Source organism: Aquarana catesbeiana, linkage group LG04, assembly GCF_042186555.1.
Source record: "Aquarana catesbeiana isolate 2022-GZ linkage group LG04, ASM4218655v1, whole genome shotgun sequence".
Lineage (NCBI taxonomy): Eukaryota > Metazoa > Chordata > Amphibia > Anura > Ranidae > Aquarana > Aquarana catesbeiana.
Window position 1 is genome coordinate 512391836 of NC_133327.1, and position 15885 is coordinate 512407720.

General features: G+C 42.9%; 1 protein-coding gene across 1 annotated transcript in view; it reads left to right on the plus strand.

Annotated features, from left to right (window-relative positions):
* YIPF4 (Yip1 domain family member 4) overlaps positions 1 to 13920 on the plus strand; it is a 45252-nt gene extending 31332 nt beyond the window's left edge. Inside the window, exons 4-6 of the mRNA XM_073627737.1 lie at positions 347 to 424; positions 6484 to 6597; positions 11861 to 13920. Coding sequence (XP_073483838.1) covers positions 347 to 424; positions 6484 to 6597; positions 11861 to 11998 — 330 coding nt within the window. The 3' untranslated portion in view covers positions 11999 to 13920. The remainder of the gene's footprint in view (positions 1 to 346; positions 425 to 6483; positions 6598 to 11860) is intronic.
* The last annotated feature ends 1965 nt before the right edge of the window (positions 13921 to 15885 follow it).

A 15885-nucleotide genomic window follows, 5' to 3' on the forward strand; every position in this document is an offset into this window, starting at 1 on the left:
TGCTGTCGTACAAGAATTTCCTTGACTTTAGTTAACTATTCAATTTCTACTTGCGACTATTGATCGAAAAAAGTTGTACGATCTGTTGTACGATATTTGGATTGTGTGTACGGGCCATTAGACAGTGTTTTACCTAGTGTCTTTTGTAGGGTTGAACTTCCAGTAGTGCATTGGAGAGAGAGGCGGCCTCTGTAAATGTATGGTGTAAAGGAGTAATATTTGACCTATAGAAGTTAAATTTCCACATGTTTATATATATTAATAAATTTGTTGAAATGTCAAATTTAACAGAAATCCTCCATTAATATTGTTTCCTGCTGACTTTTTTTTTTGTTTTTTTTCCCAGGTAGTGTCCTGGATTATCACAATTTGGATATTTGGATCACTGACCATTTTCCTACTTGCTAGGGTACTTGGTGGAGATGTAAGTGACCTGTTCATTAACAAAAATGTATTGGCATCATTAAATATTAACGGGAATGCTAAAAATAATGCACTTGAACTATCAGGAGACTTGCCTAAAGTGCAAGTAGGGATTTCCAGTTATGCTTTTAAAAAAAGTGTTTGTATTTATTACTGTACTAGCTCCCGACTTACCTCCTTTTTTTCTCCCGAAATAAAAGGGGATTATATTTTACAGAATGTTGCCTTTTAGGCCCCTTTCACACTGGGGCGGTTTGCAGGCGCTATTGCGCTAAAAATAGCGCCTGCAAATCGACCTGAAAAAAACGCTGCTGTCTCTCCAGTGTGAAAGCCCCGAGGGCTTTCACACTGGAGCAGTGCGCTAGCAGGACGGGACAAAAAGTCCTGCTAGCAGCATCTTCGGAGCGGGGAAGGAGCGGTATATACACCGCTCCTGCCCATTGAAATCAACGGGACAGCGCGGCTATACCGCCGGCAAAGCGCCTCTGCTTTGCGGTGGTTTTTAACCCTTTCTCGGCCGCTAGTGGGGTAAAACTGCCCTGCTAGCGGCCGAATACCAACGGTAAAGCGCCGCTAACAATAGTGGCGCTTTACCGCCGACCCCGCCCCAGTGTGAAAGGGGCTTTAGATATCAGCTGATGGCCTGAACATATTAATGCTTAAAACAAAAAAGCATCTTCTTTTTATTCAAACACACTGAAATTATAATTGTGTATACTTGCATACCAGTGTTCATTTGCCTTATGCTCCATTCACACGTCACATGCCTGATGAAGGGGTCCTGCGAGGCTCCAAAACGCTGAACTTGCTCTTGTGATGTGATCTTTCTGCAATAAAAACCTTTTGAACAACATTTGGGGATCCTTGGTGTGCATAAGATATGTGCATTTATTTATTCACACTAGTGTGACTCCAAAATCGCACTCTTTTCAGTGCAACGTTGATCCTACTTTACTCTCTCTGGATCAAATTAGTGCAGTCACCTTTTCAAAGTCTCTGCAGCTTTGAGTCGCACAAATTTGAACAATGCCATTGTAAACAGTGGGCTGCTGCTTTTGATGTCCAAAGTCACATGACAAGTCGTACAAAAGTGAATGGATCCTTACTCCCATTTCATATTATCCATATGTCTTCATGCCTAGTTTGTTCATTAGCATTCGTGGGAGGTGTTGAAAAGATGCTACCATCTGATGTGTGTGTGATTTTTATTCTTTTTAACGGGTAGTTCTTTGCCAGGTACTGGTAGTATATTAGTGCAATTCTATCCCCACCCAATCATCTCTCTGTCTTGTTTTTAAGCCATTTGTTACCTGTTGTAAAAAATTGGAGGTTTCCACAAATGAAAAGGGAGAACACAGGGTAGGAGTCTGATGAGTTTTGTGCAGCCCCTTATGCAAGTGTTGGAGCATAATGACAGGTGGTGTGAAATGCCTATGAACTTGGCTGGGAAGCTTGCACCACTGAGGCATAGAGGGTCCCAGGTGCTGCAGTGTGCCTGCACAGCAGCTGGAAGACCTTTTGAAAGAGACACAAGGTGTAACGTTTTGCAAGTGTGCATGTATGCACTATTTGAATTTGAAATTTTAGAGTGACTTTTTTTCTGCTAATCTCATGTTGTTTTTTTAAAGCAACGACATTGTGCTAGAAAAGATTGAATAGTCACAAACTGTACAGAATAATGTAGATTTACAGATGATCTGCAAGTCAGTAACGGTCAGAAATTTAAGTCCAGGCTTTACACATGATGGTAGGAGAGCGGCAGGAGGATTGGTGTGGGAGCGTCTGACTTGTTACATGATTGTACCTGGAGGGATGTGTAGACAGAGGGAGGTGGAATGAAGCAGAGGCAAAATAAGCTGGGACTAAATGGAAGTAACTTAGCTGGAATGAGGGTGGAGTGACCTGGGAAGGAGAGCAGATAGATTGAAGTGGAGAGGGAATATGTTGCAGTAAGTAGGAGAGCTAACAGTTGGATCGGCTGGAACGGAGCAGAGGGAGAATGACTGACGAGCATTCCTGTTAGTGGTATTATCACTTCATCCAGGGCCTGTGCCCTGTCTGGACACCCCTTGCCTGGCTTTGGCAAGACTTGAGATCGCAAGTGGTGCCAACATCCTGGTTAAGATGTGTGTGTGTATGTGTGTGTGTGTATATATATATATATATATATATCTATCTATCGTATTTTTGTGTTATCGGAGCGATCGCGGCGCTTGCCGCTGACATACACAGCCGTGTGTAAATTCAAATATGGCGCCGAGACTGCAGGGCCTCGGCGGAGCCGAGATACACCTACCCGGGAGTCCTCTGCTTTTCTCAGCGCCGCTTACAGTCCCGCCCAATCCCGCCCTATGATGGACATCACACAGGTCCAATGGCTGGACTGGGCGGGACTGTAAGCAGCGCAGAGAAAAGCCAAGGACTCTCGGGTATGTGTATCTCGGCTCCGCCGAGTCCCTGCTGTCTCGGCGCCATATTTGAATTTACACACGGCTGTGTATGTCGGCAGGGATCGCGGCGATCACACAAGGCTGCACTGACAAGGCTGCAATAGACACTGGAGCAAGGCTGCAATAGACACTGGAGCAAGGCTGCACTGACACCGATAATGCTGCATTGATGGACATTTTAATGTAAGTTTTTCTTCCCTAAACTTTACTCCTAAAAGTTGTTTTCCTTAAAATTCCCTCCTAAACTTGGGGTGCGAGTTATACGCAGATAAATGAGATATAGATAGATATAGATAGATAGATATAGATATAGATATATATATAATGTAGCACTTACCCCCGAAGGAGCTGCTGATTATTATTTTTGGTCTTTGCCGTCACCCCTCACATAGTTCACCATACCCGAAACTTTAGAGTCTATACTGGGCCTCGCGCCCACCTATATATGCACAAGTCATTTAGTTCTTTTTCCAATGCTTTCTATTAAACAACTTGAGCAGTAGAGGGATGGAGGGTTTAAGGGAAAGTTCAGATACCTTGTGCAGATCACTGAGGAACTTTTAGATCCCATAGACAAGTACTCCTTCAGTCAACGGATCTTGCTCACCCAGATAGGCCTCTCTCACTGACCTAGCAGCCAGAATGATGCATGGACAAAAGTCTCTGCCACAGACTTGATAGGAACAATAATCCTCTGCCACAGGATTTAGTATTAGTTGGACGATCCTCTGCCACAGCATTTAGTATTAGTTGGACGATCCTCTGCCACAGGATTTAGTATTAGTTGGACGATCCTCTGCCACAGCATTTAGTATTAGTTGGACGATCCTCTGCCACAGCATTTAGTATTAGTTGGACGATCCTCTGCCACAGCATTTAGTATTAGTTGGACGATCCTCTGCCACAGGATTTAGTATTAGTTGGACGATCCTCTGCCACAGCATTTAGTATTAGTTGGACGATCCTCTGCCACAGGATTTAGTATTAGTTGGACGATCCTCTGCCACAGGATTTAGTATTAGTTGGACGATCCTCTGCCACAGGATTTAGTATTAGTTGGACGATCCTCTGCCACAGGATTTAGTATTGGTAATGAACACAGCAACACAGTACCAATAATTACTTTAAGCCATTCGGCAGTACTGTGAGGTAGATTGGTTAGAATGCATCCTCCAATTGAGTCACCAGGCTCCTCTTGAGATACCAGCCTTTTGCTCTGCCCTCTCTGAGATGAGTCCTTCCCCGGATCTTTCAATTGCACGGCTTCTTCCCGCAGGACAGACAGCACAAGATCACCTCTGAACCAGTATGCCCCAGATAGTTTTCTGGGCCTACTTGTAGTCAATAGCCTTGGGCCAGCAGGGCCCTGAGACAGAAAAGAAGTTGTCACATACCTTAGGCCAGGAGGTAAGAGAGAGAGAACAAAATGGCGTCTGCCCCTTAAGTATCCTTTCCCAGAATGCACAGCGGTGAACCACTCCCACTGGGCTGGTTCTGGGGAAAAAGGACACTCAATACACCTTAGCCTGTTGCCCTTCCATCACTGCCCTGTGGTGACAACGACACCTACAGACGACGGTGTGGAACTGCACGCAACACAGCCAATGCTAATTTAGCCATATCATGGAATCTGAACTATGTACAAAACAACCCACTAAATTATCACTGAAGAAATGACACTTTGCTACAATGTAAAGTAGTGAGTGTACAGCTTGCATAACCGTGTAAATTTGCTCTTTTTACTGGAACCATATCCTGTGGTCTGATGAGACCAAGATAAATTTATTTGGTTCAGATGGTGTCAAGCGTGTGTGGCGGCAACCAGGTGTGGAGTACAAAGACAAGTGTGTCTTGCCTACAGTCAAGCATGGTGGTGGGAGTGTCATGGTCTGGGGCTGCATGAGTGTTTGCTGGCACTGGGGAGCTACAGTTCATTGAGGGAACCATAAATACCAACATGTACTGTGACATACTGAAGCAGAGCATGATCCTCTCCCTTCGGAGACGGGGCCACAGGACAGTATTCCAAGATGACGACCCCAAACACCTCCAAGATGACCACTGCTTTGCTAAAGAAGCTGAGGGTAAAGGTGATTGACTGGCCAAGCATGTCTCAGATCTTAACCCTATCGCATCTCTGGGGCATCCTTAATGGAAGGTGGAGGAGCACAAGATCTCTAACATCCACCAGCTCCGTGATGTCGTCATGGAAGAGTGGAAGAGGACTCCAGTGGAAACCTGTGAAGCTCTGGTGAACACCATGCCCAAGAGGGTTAAGGCAGTGCTGGAAAATAATGGTGGCCACACAAAATATTGACAATTTTGGGCTAAATTTGGACATTTTCACTTAGGGGTGTACCTAGACGGTTTAGACATTAATGGCTGTGTGTTGAGTTATTTTGAGGGGACAGCAAATTTACACTGTTATATAAGCTGTACACTCACTACTTTACATTGTAGCAAAGGTAATTTCTTCAGTGCTGTCACATGAAAAGATAGAATAAAATATTTACAAAAATGTGAGGGGTGTACTCACATTATATGTACTATCTATGTATATATGTACTATATATATTAGCATGGGGCTTTTAAGCACAAACACATCTAGGTAATAAATACATTTTGTCATTACAACATAATAAAACTATGTTTTTATGACAGAAATTAAAACAAATAGACTGAGTATCTAGTGTTGCATATTTTCTCTCATAGCTGTACATAAAATGCTGTCAATATTATATCATAGCTCACTGGTTGATAATTAGACCACCTTTTGATTATCTGTTTTAATGCTGTCATAATAAAACATGGTTTTTATTACATGTGTTGGTGCCTTAAAAGTCCCATACACCCACTATTAATTTTTTCTTTGAGTAATTATGTGATCAGGGGAAGTCAACTTGCAATAGGAAATGTATAAAGCAATAACTTATATCTGGAAAGTTTTTTTTTTTTTTTTAATACTGTACTTTCAGAAATCTGGTGGTTATGAAGAATATCTCCATATACTTTTGTGTGAAAGGTGCTTGATGTTCTTTGGAGTTATCCAGGGACCTTCATATCACTAAAATCACTTTGGTCCTGATGGTATTCTTGATGTGTTAGGCCTTGATGATGCAGAGATGTGCTTTTCTGCCAAGAGCACAAGGAAAACAATTGTTCTCCTCTATGTGCTCTGTTCACAGCACAGCTATCATGCAGATTTTATTTATTTTTTTGTACCCTTGCAGAGAATTTCTGCGCAGAAAAAAAAACCCATGTAACCACACTGTCCTAGTGTGAACAGGGCACATAGAGAACAATTGTGGCTTTTGGTGTCCTTGCAGAAGCCTACATAATAAATACGTATGTCTCTGCACATGGCGTGAACAAGCTTATGCAAGTCAAATTTTATTTTTTTTTCATCGGTTTTTTTTTTTTTTTTTTTGTTTTTTTTTTTATGCACATATGGTGTGAACAAGGCTTTTAACTTTTCACCAGAATGTATTGTAGAGGTGCTTGGAGGTAAAAGACTCCCTTGAACAGGAGAGGGATTACTGATGACACTGCAACTTATTGTTTCTTTTCCTGGAAAAGGTTCCGGTTATAATTAATTTTTTCTGTTTTACAGGTGGCTTATGGACAGGTCCTTGGTGTCATAGGATATTCCCTGCTTCCATTAATAGTAATTGCCCCTGCGCTTCTAGTGGTTGGATCATTTGACATTGTTTCCACAGTAATAAAAGTATGTTTGTTTGTTTTTTGTTTTTGTTTTGTTTTTTTGTAACTATAGTTTCACAGTATCTAATGTGACTATTTAGGTTGTTTGATAAGTATTGTAGGCCTGTTCCCCTTTTCTTTTTTTTTTTTTTTTTTTTTTTGTGCCAGGGAGCAAGTTATTTTCTCTTTGCTGCTCTGGCTTCTGGTGAAGGGATACACCTTCCTGGATAAGGGTCCTTGCACAGATGTGCTGATGCTCAGCATGTTAAAGCAGCCAGTTTTTTTTTTTTTGTAACTCCATGCACTCCCATGTGCTGTGACATGCTACAACGTGGGTATGTTACCCTTTTGCACTGGGAGATTTATTCAGCATGAATGGCACTGCAAAGCAAAAGTGTAAATCTGGGCTAGATTTTAATCTGTATCATACAGCCTGGGTGACGCCTTTTTTCTTGCAACATTCTATGGCGCCAACCTTGCATGCAAGGACTAGAGCTTTGCCTTTCTATGCTCAAAAGAAACACACAGTCTTTAGCCTAGAATGGCAGGGCACTCCTCCCCTGCTTTTCCCTCCTCTTTTCTCCAAGCTAACAAACTGGTTAGAGAGTGCACTGTTCCACTGTTAACCCTTTCCTGTGAAGACTAGAATTCCAGGAAGCAAGCCCTGAGAGAAATTGCAGGGGTAATAATTTTAATACAGGGTTATGTTTTTATTTTATCATGTATCAATTTGTCAAAAAAAAAAAAAATATATAAATGCTGAGGGTTTAAGGCTGGGTTCACACTGGTACGACCAACTCTCCGACATTGGGAGCTCATGTCGCATGACGCATGAAAATCAATATTTTCCTATGAGAGCCGCTTTAACTGGTCCGACACAAGTCGTCCGACTTTGAAAATGCTCCCTTCACTACTTTGGCCCGACTTTGAGCCCATTGAATGTCACTGAAGTCTGATCAAAGTCGGATTGCAGTCTTAACTGATCCGACTTTGGCATGCGACTTGTGTTCTGATGATCCTGAAGGAGAACTTTAAATTTAAAAAATGGCATGGGTTCCCCCTCCAAAACTTAACGGGTTCTTCAGTCTGGCATGGATTTTAAGAGGAACCCACCCATGCCGGAAAAAAATAGCGTGGGATCCCCCTCAAAATCCATACCCTTATCCGAGCACGCAGCCGGCCAGGTCAGCAAAGTGGGTGGGCGCGAGCGAGCGCCCACCCTCCTGAACTGTACCAGGCCACATACCCTCAACATAGGGGGGGTGGGGGGGCACTGCACCCCCCCACCCCAATGCACCTTATGTTGATGAGGACAAGGGGCTCTTCCCGACAACCCTGGCTGTTGGTTGTCGGGGTCTGCGGGCGGGGACTTATCGGAATCTGGAAGCCCCTTTAACAAGGGGCGCCCCCAGATCCCGGTCAAAATAAAAACGCAGTACACAGGTTTTTAAAGTAATTTTTTTACGGCAGCTCTGGTGTCGCTTCCGATTTGTTCTTCCTCCTCTGCTGATGTCTTCTAGCCCTTTCCGGTTCTTCTGCCTCTGTCCGCTGTCTTCTGCCTCTGTCGGGTTATCTCAGTCGTCACTCTTTTGCCGGGTCTTCTCCGCTGTCTTCGCCCACTGTTCTTCTGATGTGGACTCAACGCTCTCCCGCTCTAATGGTAGGTGCGCGGTGTGCCACTACTTATATATTGGCGTAGGGCGGGTCACCGGATGACTTTATTCGGAAGCCCCACCCCTTATGACGTCACTGCCTGGGGCATGATTGGGCGATGACATAATGGCACAAGGCTTCCCAATGACGTCGCAGTACGATGTACTGCGTTTTATTTTTGTGACAAAAAAAAAGTAAAACTAAAACGCAGTTTTTAAAGTAATTTATTAAGGCGGCTCTGGCGTCACTTCTGATTTCTTCTCCCCTCTCTGGCTCTTCTCCCTCCACCGCTGATGTCTTCTGCCTCTGCCAGTTCTCCTCCGCTGATGTCTTCTAGCCCTCTCTGGTTCTTCCGCTGTCTTCTCTGGTGGGTCTTCTCCGCTGCTTTCGCTCTTTTGCCGGATCTTCTCCGCTGTCTTCTCCCTCCGCTCTCCTTCCGATGTTGACTCAATGCTCTCTCCCGCTCTAATGGTAGGTGCGCGGTGTGCACCACTTCTATTGGCATGTAGCGGGGTCGCCGGGTGACTTCATTCGGAAGCATTGTGCCATTGACGTCACCGCCCAATCATGCCCCGGTTGGTGACGTCATAAGGGGTGGGGCTTCCGAATAAAGTCATCCGGTGACCCGGCCCTATGCCAATATATAAGTAGTGGCACACCGCGCACCTACCATTAGAGCGTGAGAGAGCGTTGAATCCACATCGGAAGAAGAACAGAGGGAGAAGACAGCGCAGAAGACCCGGCAAAAGAGCGAAGACTGAGAAAACCCGCCAGAGGCAGAAGACAGCAGACAGAGGCAGAAGAACCGAAGCGGGCTAGAAGACCTCAGCAGAGGAGGGAGAAGAAATCGGAAGCGACACCGGAGCTGCCGCAATAAATTACTTTAAAAATTTGTGTACTGCATTTTTTATTTTTGACTTCTTTTTTTTTTGCATAGGTAAGGGTACAATGTACCCCAAATTCATTCACATAGGTTGGGGGCCAGGATCTGGGGGGGGGCCCTTGTTAAAGGGGGCTTCCAGATTCCGATGGGCTCCCCACCCACAGACCCTGACAACCAACGGCCAGGGTTGTACGGAAGAGGCCCTTGTCCTTGTCAACATAGGGGGTGCTTTGGGGCACCCCAAAGCACCTTCTCCCCATGTTGAGGGCATGTGGCCTGGTACATTCAGGGGGGCGGACGCTCGCTTGTCCCCACCGCCTTTCCTGACCTGCCGGGCTGCGTGCTCGGATAAGGGTCTGGTATGGATTTGGGGGGGGGGGCCCTACGCCGTTTTTTCGGCATGGGCTTTCCCCTTAAAATCTATGCCAGACCAAGGGTTTTTATTTTTTTTACTACTACTACTTTAAAAGTAAAGTGTGGAATTTGAAAAAAATACACATTCTTACTTTTTGATCCGATGCTGCAGCTGTCCCTGCTAGCTCTACTCCAAGAACTAAGAAATCAAAGATCGCTCAGTTCTCGGGTCCACTCTGAGCACAGAGCGGTGACTGTCAGTCTCTGCTCTGTTCTCTGCCCCTCCAGCACTCACTGGAGTTCCAGACTGTGAAGGGAGCAGGAGCAGCTAGTTCAGGCTCTCAGCGGCACGCTCAGGCATGTGGGTGGATCCCGACATTAATTGTCGGGATTTCTGAAGAGCCTGGACCAGCTCTGTGACATCAGCCGAAGACTGGCTTTAGCCTGCTGTCGGCTGAATCTGGGTCACAGGGGTGCAGAACTAGGTGCACCCCTGTTACCCGGCAGGACAAGCATGGCCACAAGAGCTTTGGCTATATTTCTCCTTTTTTAAAGATTCCGAAGTGAGCATGTCTCAAAAGTCAGGGAGTTATTGAAAAATCTTCCAAACCTTTCTTTTTATTTGAAAAATGTGCATATATAATAAAATTCTTGTGTGTCTCTGCCTTGTCATCCTTCGTTTTATACTCGTTTTTATACTTTTATACACAAAAGTGAGTACACCCCTCACATTTTTGTAAATATTTTATTATCTTTTCATTTGACAACACTGAAGAAATGACACTTTGCTACAATGTAAAGTAGTTGGTGTACATCTTGTATAACAGTGTAAATTTGCTGTCCCCTCAAAATAACTCAATAATGTCCAAACCGCTGGCAACAAAAGTGAGTACACCCCTAAGTGAAAATGTCCAAATTGGGCCCAAAGTGTCAATATTTTGTGTGGCCGCCATTATTTCCAGCGCTGCCTTCACCCTCTTGGGCATGGCGTTCACCAGAGCTTCACAGGTTGCCTCTGGATTCCTCTTCTACTCCTTCATGATGACATCACAGAGCTGGTGGATGTTAGAGACCTTGCGCTCCTCCACCTTCCATTTGAGGATGTCTCACAGATGTTCAGTAGGTTTTGGTTTTGGAGACATGCTTGGCCAGTCCATTACCTTTTACTCTCAGCTTCTTTAGCAAGGCAATGGCTGTCTTGGAGGTGTGTTTGGGGTCGTTATCATGTTGGAATACTGCGCTGTGGCCCAGTCTCCGAAGGGAAGGGGGATCATGCTCTGCTTCAGTATGTCACAGTACATGTTTGCATTCATGGTTCCCTCAATGAACTGTAGCTCCCCAGTGCCGGCAGCACTCGTGCAGCCCCAGACCATGACACTCCCACCACCATGCTTGGCTGTAGGCAAGACACACTTCACCTGGTTGCTGCCACACACACTTTGACACCATCTGAACCAAATAAGTTTATCTTGGTCTCATCAGACCACAGGACATGGTTCCAGTAAACCATGTCCTTAGTCTGCTTGTCTTCAGAAAACTGTTTGCAGGCTTTCTTGTGCATCATCTTTACAAGAGGCTTCCTTCTGGGACGACAGCCATGCAGACCAATTTGATGCAGTGTGCAGTGTATGGTCTAAGCACTGACCCTCCCCCCCCACCCCTTCAACCTCTGCAGCAATGCTGGCAGCACGCATACATCTATCTCAAAGACAACCTCTGGATATAATGCTGAGCATGTGCACTCAACTTCTTTGGTCAACCATGGCGAGGCCTGTTCTGAGTGGAACCTGGCCTGTTAAACCGCTGTATGGTCTTGGCCACCGTGCTGCAGCTTAGTTTCAGGGTCTTGGCAATCTTCTTATAGCTTAGGCCATCTTTATGTAGAGCAACAATTCTTTTTTTCAGATCCTCAGAGTTCTTTGCCATGAGGTGCATGTTGAACGTCCAGTAACCAGTATGAGAGAGTGAGAGCGATAACACCAAATTTAACGCACCTGCTCCCCAGTTATACCTGAGAGCTTATAACACTAGCGAGTCACATGACACCGGGGAGGGAAAATGGCTAATTGGGCCCAATTTGGACATTTTCACTTAGGGGTTACTCACATTTGTTGCCAGTGGTTTAGATATTAATGGCTCTGTTGAGTTATTTTGAGGGGACAGCAAATTTACACTGTTATACAAGCTGTACACTCACTACTTTACATTGTAGCCAAGTGTCATTTCTTCAGTGTTGTCACATGAAAAGATATAATAAAATATTTACAAAAATGTGAGGGGTGTACTCACTTTTGTGAGATACTCTATTTCTTTTTAGCTGGAGCGTATATAAATGCGAGAGTGTCAATGCTTTAGCTGTTTGGAGATCATATTAATGTTCTGTTTTTTTCTGTTGCAGCTCTTTGGTGTGTTCTGGGCTGCTTACAGTGCTGCATCCTTATTAGCTGGAGAAGAGTTTAAGACGAAGAAGCCTCTTTTAATTTATCCCATCTTTTTATTGTACATTTATTTTCTATCTTTGTACACCGGAGTGTGATGACAGTTTTTTAGACAGTTCATTTATTTGGTACATTGGTAAAAAGTATAATGCTGGTTGGGTTGGGAGTAGCCTTTTGATGGTTATACTCCTTTCTGGATCTTTTGGAATGTATCAAGGCTGTATGTGTATATATCACCCCCAAGTTCAGTACAAGGGGCTTACTCTGTATATGGCAATATGGTGCAGGCCCCTCAAGGCAGGGATCAACAAAAGCAATTAAAATTCTGTAATTTATTATTTTTTATTAGCATTTCTGTTGTCTTAAGTTGATCTTATCTGAACACCTTCAGAAAGAGCAGCATTTAACCAATCATTTTTCAACATGGTTGGTAGGATCTAGTGTTGTATATCCACTAAATATGGATACAGCACATGACTGTTATGAAATGTGGAACACATATTGTTGGTTCTCCAAATCTGTATGTTTAATAACCCATATGCCGAGATTTCAATACTGACCAGCCTAATGTTCTACGAAATAGTTTTTGGATGCCTAAATAACAGGTAATCGATAATATATTCCTGTTATCTTTTCAGTTTTGATGAACCTATGGTGCACCTTTTTAATCTGTTCCCCTTTGTTATGTGGGAGTAAGGTGTGTATGTATAGAGTCTAAAATATTTGTTTTTACATGTTTTAATTTAGCAAATTCTGTAAAATAGCACTAAAGAAAGGGGTTATATTCTCATTTGGGAATAGATTCAGAAATGCAATTTTTTTTCCCCATGTAAATTGTTAATTTGCTGTACATTTTTAAGTTTAGGCTAGATTGTATGTCAGTGTAATTGGATAGCTTCTTTCTTTGGAGGTTTGTGGAATAAAGTGCCAGATTAGAAATATTTGCACAGTGGGGATGTGCCAGATTAAAAACAGTGGTGTAAAAGTGCAGAGGGCGAATTCTAAGCATCACGTTTTGCATGATTGCCTGGACATTTTAGTCCTACTCAGATCAACAGGAGAAATCTAACCAAAATGTTAAGATTTTAAAAGCGTGTGGAAAACTGTACTGTATAAAGTGGATACGACTGGAGCACTATTAAGAAACTTAACGTAAGCATGGCTTAGAAAATCCTAAAATTCCCTTGCATTCTCTTCTCTGTTGCTCACACTTTTGTCTCCCGTTGTTGCTCCGTATCCAGCCATCGGGGTTTGCAAAAATTTGTAGATGGGCAGAGACCGTTTAAGCAGTTGGGATATCAGTGGGGAAACACCATCTCAAAACACTGAAGTTACATAATGCATTTTATGTATTGGAAAGCCTTATTGACCTACAACGATAACTACATTTTAAAAGGGTGTTTTTTATTTTTTTTTTTTCTCTTGCACAAATAATTTCATAATTGCTTGATCATCCACACAGGAACCATGTGATTCACTTCATGTTTTTAAATTTGGTGGACTCATAATAGCTAAATTTAATCTAATGTATAAATCCTCAGTGGTAATATCAGCAGGAGGCGTGGAAGTTACACGATTTTCCTTTTTCTCCTATGCATTGTTGGGAGATTGACCTCTGGGGTGTCCCAATGTACACGACAAGAAAAAGAAACTACAGTGGGTAAACAAAAATCCCTTCATTATCCAAGGTTTGTAACATGTTTAAAACTGATGTCGTCTCCTGTAGTGAAATAAAGAGCTGCTCTAAAAGAAAACAAAAATAACACAGATTTAAGTGCAATTCATTTGGGAGGGTTTACCATTTGTTTGTGGAAGTTTGAATTTTCTTTTTTGATATATTACAATCTATTCTGTAGGTATGATTAATAAATATTTATGAAAGTTGATGGCGTTCCACAGATATAATGGTTTTGATTTGATACCCATCATTTCTTTAATTCTTCTGTTATATATGTGACTTTTTATAGATTTAACTTCAGATTCAATGCAAAAATAAAAACAAAAAATACATTGCAAAGAATCAACATGCTTTGTATTGCTTTTCTTTTCTGTGTCTCATTTTCTTTTGTGTTGGTTTAGGTTTTATATGATACAGTAATAATATCAAAAGACCTGGTAGCGTTTACCCCCTTCCTGACCAGAGCATTTTTTTTGCGATACGGCACTGCGTCGCTTTAACTGACAATTGCATAGTCGTGCGACGTTGCACCCAAACAAAATTGATTTTCTTTTGTGGTGGTATTTGATCACCTCTGTGGGTTTTTATTTTTTGGGCTATAACAAAGAGCGACAATTTTGAAAAAAAAAAAACTTTTTTTTTTTTTGCTATATCCCCCAAAAAATATAAAAAAAAATGAATTTCTTCCTCAGTTTAGGCCGATAAGTATTCTTCTTCTACATACTTTTGGTACAAAAAAATCGCAATAAGCGCATATATTGGTTTGCGCAAAAGTTTTATAGCTTCTACAAAATAGGGGATAGATTTATGGCATTTTTATTAATTTTTTTTTTTTTTTTTTAATGGCGGCAGTCTGCGATTTTTATCGTGACTGCAACATTGCAGCGCACACATCGGACACTTTTGACACTATTTTGGGAGGAGTGACATTTATACAGCAATCCGTGCTATAAAATGGCACTGATTACTGTGTAAATGACACTGGCAGGGAAGGGGTTAAACACTAGGGTTCGATCAAGGGGTTAACACTGTTCCCTCAGTGTGTTCTAACTGTAGGGGGGGGGGATGGGCTCACTAGGACATGACAGAGGAGATCACTGCTCCCGATGACAGGGAGCAGTAGATCCCCTGTCATGTTGCTAGGCAGAACAGGGAAATGCCTTGTTTACATAGGCATCTCCCCATTCTGCCTCTCCGTGTCACGATCGCGGGCCACCGGCGGACATAGAGTCCATGGGCATGTGCCCACTAGCCCGCAATTTAAAGTGGACATACAGGTACGTACATTTGCGCAACCATGCCATTGTGCCAACGTATATCGTCGGATAAAACTACCAATTTGTCCCCAGTAAAAGAAGCCTAAACCACAAACTGGAAAGATTCTTTTCCCCTCTGGGGTCAAGACAAGTTCCTTTCGTTACCCTGGCCTTCAACGCCAAACTCAAGCCAGGGGCCAGTTCAGTTGCAAACCCTGGGCCCCAAAATCTCCCAAACCCTAGGAGAAAGAACAGCGTAAGGTTATTGCTATATGTGATTACCTGAAGAACTGATTAGGGAGCGGTAACAAAAGCCCTTTAGAGCTTCATAAATTTGGGACTGACATTCCTGGTGCGTGCTGAATATGATGGGCATTTGTGTAATTGGAAGCTCAGCTGTTGAAGTATCAATATTATCTGGTAACCCAGGAGTGGGTGGATGCCCATACATACAAGGGAGGCTTTGATATGTGAACCCATTTCAAAGCTTACTTGACAAGGTCTGTCGGTTTTTTGGCGCTTCGACCTCAAGCTTGTGTATCAGGTTGCAATCTATTCACATGTTCTCTCTGCTTTACCAGGTGGATATTTAGGCCATATCCGATGCTATCTTTGGGGTTTGGTCCTTTTAGGCAGCCTTTTAGTTGTATTTTCTATTGTTGTTTTTTGAGCCTGTTACCATTTTTTTCCTGTTTTTGCCCACCTCTCAGCTGGACATCTTTTAGAAATCCCATTTGTCTCCAAATGCCTGGATCTTGTGTCTCCTAATGAATGAGGAATAAAATGTGATTACTGCTTTTTTTTTTTTTTTTTTGTTTTTTTTTTTGTTTTACAAAACTTGAGCCATGATGGTAGTTGTTTGCTAGTGTCTATTTCCTCCTAATAGTGGCAGTATGACCCAACTGTCTCAGAATAATGCATCCCTATGTAGCCTTTTTTTTGCGTGAGTTTTTGAGAAATGGCCCTCCCCAAACGGGATTTTGTGTTTAGACCTGTAAGTAAATAAAAGCACCAGAGCTTTTGGTAACTGGAGGAGTTTGATAATAAAACT